The sequence below is a fragment of the Trematomus bernacchii genome, unplaced genomic scaffold (assembly GCF_902827165.1).
Source record: "Trematomus bernacchii unplaced genomic scaffold, fTreBer1.1, whole genome shotgun sequence".
NCBI classification, from domain to species: domain Eukaryota; kingdom Metazoa; phylum Chordata; class Actinopteri; order Perciformes; family Nototheniidae; genus Trematomus; species Trematomus bernacchii.
This window is the reverse complement of record NW_022987910.1, coordinates 6,691,100-6,697,099: the sequence shown is the minus strand read 5'-3', so window position 1 is coordinate 6,697,099 and position 6,000 is coordinate 6,691,100. Positions and strand designations below refer to the sequence as shown.

General features: G+C 36.6%; 1 protein-coding gene across 4 annotated transcripts in view; it reads right to left on the bottom strand.

Annotated features, from left to right (window-relative positions):
• Positions 1-510: 510 nt before the first annotated feature.
• LOC117470351 (muscleblind-like protein 1) overlaps positions 511-6,000 on the bottom strand; it is a 69,061-nt gene continuing 63,571 nt past the window's right edge. For 3 of the 4 annotated variants that reach the window (XM_034115099.1, XM_034115100.1, XM_034115101.1), the window contains 4 exons: positions 5,447-5,482; positions 4,805-4,896; positions 4,192-4,265; positions 511-3,957 (listed from right to left, as the gene is read on the bottom strand). In XM_034115099.1, coding sequence (XP_033970990.1) covers positions 4,209-4,265; positions 4,805-4,896; positions 5,447-5,482 — 185 coding nt within the window. In that variant the 3' untranslated portion in view covers positions 511-3,957; positions 4,192-4,208. The remainder of the gene's footprint in view (positions 3,958-4,191; positions 4,266-4,804; positions 4,897-5,446; positions 5,483-6,000) is intronic. The other variant, XM_034115102.1, reaches the window with a different exon arrangement.

Genomic DNA, 6,000 nt, shown 5'->3' with positions numbered 1-6,000 from the left:
TCACCAAGTTGGAGATACATGACTTATTGATCAGAGTGCCAGCCACCAGTATCTTCTTTAACTCTGTAATTGAAATGGGAAATGTCATATTTAAGGTATTATGGCCTTTGCAATAACACTAGAAACAACACATTTATTCAGTCAGATTTGTGCAAATGTATAATTAAAGATGCACCACTGTGATCGAATGAAGTCATGGCTCAGAGTTATGTGATATCACTGTTCTTGTTTTGCTGATTATTGATGACAGGTCGATATCACTTTGGCTTTGTTAAAAGGAATAGTTGAAAAATGTTTTATACTTTTGCTTGAAAGTACATAGAGCTACACACAGGGCATTACCCCCACCTAGTGGAAACCTCACACCATTGTTTAAGAGCCAGCTGTTTCTCCCTGTCTTTAGTTTTTGATGTTGTTTTGCTGTTTATTTAGTTTTTTTCGAAAAGTAGAGATATTTATTTAGCTTGAAGAAACAACATTAAAGTATGAAATAATATGTCTGAAACAAAGTCTTCTTCATTTGTACATTTTTATTACATTTGATTCATAACAGCAAGAAAATAGCAATGCAGGCCCCGTGAAAGAATTGACAAGATCTTTTTTCTCTAAAGTACACATTTCCATCAAAGTAGTTACACCCCAGGTTATATTAGCTACATTCATGACTTCAGATTTGGAAACATCAGACATGATGTTGAAGGAAATAAAAACCCCAACAAACACCTACCAGCTTCAGAAATACCGTTTCCCACCTCCATTTAACTTCTGGTTTCTTCAAACACATTCCATTGTGATGAGTTTATATTTATGGCTTTAGACTATGACAATCAGCGTTTTCTCTGCAGTCTCTTTTGAAGGGGTGGCCAATACAATCATGAAATATCCTTTCAGGGGGCCTGGAGCAGGAAACCAAGCAGAAACAAACTGCAGCAGAAGACAGAATACATCATATTAGCACTACAAGCAGAAAAACAAACAAGAAAGGAAAAAAGTTTACATTGTATCATAAACGTAAGCATGCGTGCTTGTAGGAGATGAGAGATGACAAAGATGATCAGGACACAATTTGAAACTAACGACTTAATGACCAAACCACGAAACAGTATTTCAATCTGAAATGATTCATAAATTCTGCCTGAACTACATTCCCTGTTTGGTCAGTTTCATCTACTAGAAGCACAGCTTACAGAAACATAAAGAACAAACTTATAGCTATGGTGTTTGTGTTGCATGTACTCTCCAAGTGGTAAAACTTTAGTGAGTATATTTTAAGGAATCTTTTTTTTTTTGTTCTTAAATAAACCACTATTCTATTGTTGTATTTTTATATATATTTTATTCAATTACATTGATAGAATATTGTATACTTTAAATACATCTTTCTGTGTAACACGTTTTCTTATTCAATATTACTGTTGTGATTTTTTTTTGACGGAATATGTATTTCCTTCAACATGCATTCCTCTCGGTGTAAAGTAAGGAGACAGGACGTGTTGTGATTGGTTGGGCCTGTGGGCGTGGCCATGAAACACAGACCTGTCAGTGCAGGCAGGTTAGGGGACCAGACCCACCCAGTCAGGCCCTTACGCTGGAGGGTAGTGGACGCCTCCTCCGGAAGGTTACCTGGCAAACTACAAGCTGCTGACGAAAAAGAAGAGCAACACTCGGCCTTTTCTGAAACGGGTCGGAGAATAAGAACTCAGTGCCCGATTGATGCAAGCAAATTTGTTCAGCCTTTCATAAGATTTTTTTTGTTATCCTAGCAAAATTCCTTGTCATTATAGACATCATTTTTTTATTCAAAATAAGATCTCAATATACATGATTCTCTCTTTTTTGACTATGTACAGAGTGCAAAAAAGTCAACCTTTAACACCTTTATCGCTTCACGATTCCCCACCCACCCTTCTTGTTGGCAGATGGCTCAGTAAGAGACGAGTGTGCAGACTCAGTTTCCTACTCGCCATGTTAACCTGACCCCGCCAGTGACGCCCCCAAAAAGTGATCAGATATGCAGCTTGTTTTCCAACATGGCCCAATTTCCAGGGAGAGTAAAAATATTAAAACAATAGTTACTATTTGAAATGGATACAGTAGAAAATAACATTTTTACTCTAAACATCTAAGAACTAGATTATTATAATAGTCTTTTTTTTCCTCATATGACTAGTTACAAACCTTACAATCTTTAAAATATTACTCAGTTATCGGCGATGGTTGCCACAGTGACAACTTAGCCTCTCTGTTCTATTATTTCATCACTGTTAGATACTCATATAAAACATCTTTGTTCAAAGAACACAAACAGACTAGAGAAATTGACAATATGCATACAGTTCAACAATATGCATAACGTAGAAAATATTCAGTTTACAATCATAATGATACTAAAATTAACATTACATGGAATTTCAGGAAAATGTGCATGAGGAACACACAAACACACAATTTTTTAACCTTATATTCATTAAAAAATCAATATGAGCAAAACTTAAATTCAAACTAAACATCAACGTACTATCCAAACAAAGAAAAGTAAAACACTCCTCATCTAAATGAAAACACAAGAGAGTTCAGAAAACACTGACAAAAAGTGACAATTACATAGTGCTTTGTGTGTGTTAATATGGCGTGGATTAGGCAACTGGATGGTTCAAAATGGCATGTTGCATTGTGCTGACCCGATGGTACATTCTAAGGCTTTGGATGAGTTATACAATCGTTTATTTTCCTGCCACTTTCCCTGTACTGTCCACCAATTAAATATGCCTGAAGAACACCCAGAACACAACCAAAACAAAGAGCTCTAGAGATCTACTCTGTACCCCCGATCCTACTTTGGGCTTACTTGTGCTACCCACACATTTTAAAATAGTCTACCCACACTCAGTGACACAAAAAGACTTTGGCTGACTATCTGAAAGCAGCTCTCAGGTAAACGTATTAAACAACTATACTTAAATATGTCAAACTACATATACATTACACTTAATCTTCTTTGACTATCTTTCTTAAAATCTGCATAACCATAGAAATGAAAAACAAATCGGGTCATATTAATACATCACCAGTTGCCTCGTTTTTATATTCTGTCTCAGCATTGAACCAGTCATTTCCTTTCTAAACATCTGACATCAACCACAGAGTCTAAGCAGAAAATAAAAAAAAGCTATTCATTCAGTAGAAGATTTGATTAAAGCAGACATCTGGGTAAGGTAATCTAATCAGCAGTGGTGCTATCGGGGATCACAGGTAATGACAGGTCAAAACATTGGACACCACATGCTGTCCAACAAAGAAAATAGACGTCTTAAAGGGAATTAATGAGTTTAACACTTTGTAGAACTGCTTTAATACCATTCATTTGTGTTTGAGATGCATGGCACTTTACAAGGAGAAAGGTAGGCTACAAAGGTTTGAAAGACACCTTACAGACATTCAGTTGCTATTTTGCCTCTGATGGCACTCATGTAATTTCCCTTTAACAAAGTAAAATCATAAACAAAATCGTTGTGCATGCATATGTGATTCAGTCAAGTTCGTTTTTTTACGTCAAATTAAATACAAGGTGCACCTTTGTGTAAACATATAAACACATTTAGGTCAGAGACCGCAAACCAATGAACAAACAAACATCATGGTTCTTGGTCAATGGACGTACCAATCCAGTCGATTTTTCTGGCGACTGCTCCACTCGTTTACCTCATGTTAACATTCAAAGTGTGTCCGGTGAATAAAGGTAAGTTGCCTTCACAGATCGAAAGGCAGTCTCTAATGCAAATGATGGTCTTTTCTGTTGTGTAATAGTGTGCATGAAGTACACGTGAAAACAATCCTAACCAACTTTGCCTCCTATGTTAACATACAGATTTATCACAAACCAAGATTTGGTTTTCCGTTTTGCTCTTGGTGTTGCAGGCGATATCTTGGACTAGACACCAGCTCGCTCCAGTCCATCTGCGAAAACACAGGAAAACAAATGTGGGAAAAACTGTAACAAAGCATAGTTTAGACAGTTCTCATCTTGAAAAAACAGAACCAAACTCCCAGTAACTGCCTGACCAAATAACGTTGTCAGCTGCTAAATATGAAGTGCAGCAAATCCTTAACTTATAAAGCTGGGTAAAACACATCAAACAGTATTGTTCTAAAGCAAGAATGTGAGAGGTTAGAAGGATGTTCAGTACATACTGTTCTGATTGGGACTCCTACATCTGGGTCAAATACTTGTGACTCGTCATATGGTCTGCAGATATCATTGGAATCTGATTGAGGGGGAGGAAGAGAGATGGAGGGGGAGGGAAAAAGGCAGACAGAGAAAAAGGGGTCAGACTGTAATGAGGACAAACGGCACTTCAAGTTGACAATTAAAAAAGGATGTATAGTATCTAAATAAGATAAGAGTCTCTGGAAAGCTAGCAAATATTAGAGATGAGCCATTCATGCATTTTTTTATTAAGAGGCACATGGGAATCATAAGATTTAAAAAAAAACATATACTGATAAGTCGGAGCTGATACCAAAAGTGAAGAGAGAGAGAGAGCGAGAGAGAGAAAGAGAGAGAGAGAGAGAGAGAGAGAGAGAGAGAGAGAGAGAGAGAGAGAGAGAGAGAGAGAGAGAGAGAGAGAGAGAGAGAATTAATACAATTAATGAATGAATTGTATTTTTTATGTTATTATCATATCACTATTGAATTGTATTATCCTTGACGCTTTGGCAATATTGTTCACCTGACATTCATGCCAATAAAGCATATTGCATTGAATTGAGAGAGAGAGAGAGAAAAGTCGGAAGAGGAGCAAACCTGATTGGCTGTTGCGGTTGCAAAGGGAACACTTGTGTGAGATGTGTTGGCTGCAGACACAGTGACTGGAGTAGCACCGTGCATCATGGGTACTTGAAGGGAAAGATCACACAGGTAGTTGAAGCAGAGCAGATTTAAAGCTTGTCATGTATTCACTTCTACACATCTATCTATAGATGATAACAAATATTAAACAAATATGTTAAATAGCTTTAAATCAAATCTATTTTAAGTGAACTTTAGAGTCCTTTCTTGTAATGAGGCGCTCTAGAGGTTAAAACACTCGGGATGGAAGTATAAGGAAGCAAAGGTCAGGGGGGTTTGGAATGCAACAAGCATTAGGTGACAGATCTGTGGCAGAGCAAAACGAGGTTCCTTCAATACCACAAAGATGTATTGCAGGGCATAATCAAAAATATAACTTCTAATTAAAATTACATAATTACATTGCATTCACAATTAACATTTTATCAGCCACACTGTCGGCTGCTTTGAAAAGGGTTTACATTATGCCTTTCCAGTCTGATGTTAAAATCTAAATTCATGAAATGGCGATTGCGCTCACAGTATGAGGTGAGTTGAATGACTCATGAATGACTGCAATGGGCTCAGAGATAATCAGTAAGGAATGCTGGCACCTACCAATACTTGTTGCTGGTGTCATGCAAAAAATCGAGCCTGCCCATCATGCATTGCAACAGGGAGTGGAGTGAAAAGGGAGGAGACAAAAATTAAGAAAACGAATTACAAGTGTTATAAAAACAGACATATAGGATTTAACGTTGGGATGGATTTTGATTTACAGATAGAAATGTAACAATTTAACATTCTGAAAATAAGCTAGCATAAATCATCAATCAAATACTTGGCAGACAAGGATAGAGCTGTGAATACAAGAATGTTGCATAGAAAAAGGCAGTATATTGTCTTGAGATCAAAATCCATGACATTTTTCAAAAGCCATTGAATATATATAATATGATATTGAAACTGATATTACCAGAATTAGTGATAACCATTATTGTGGTTGATAAAAAGACCAACTGTAAAATAATGTAAAATTGTAAAAGAGTTGTCCTAATACCTTTAAAAATACTAATAATGAACCTGACTCGTCACTCCTTGGTATAGATAGAGTGTGCAGTTAAGTCCATGCATGTATGTTCCGCCTTGTCATTAATAATTAAATCACACAT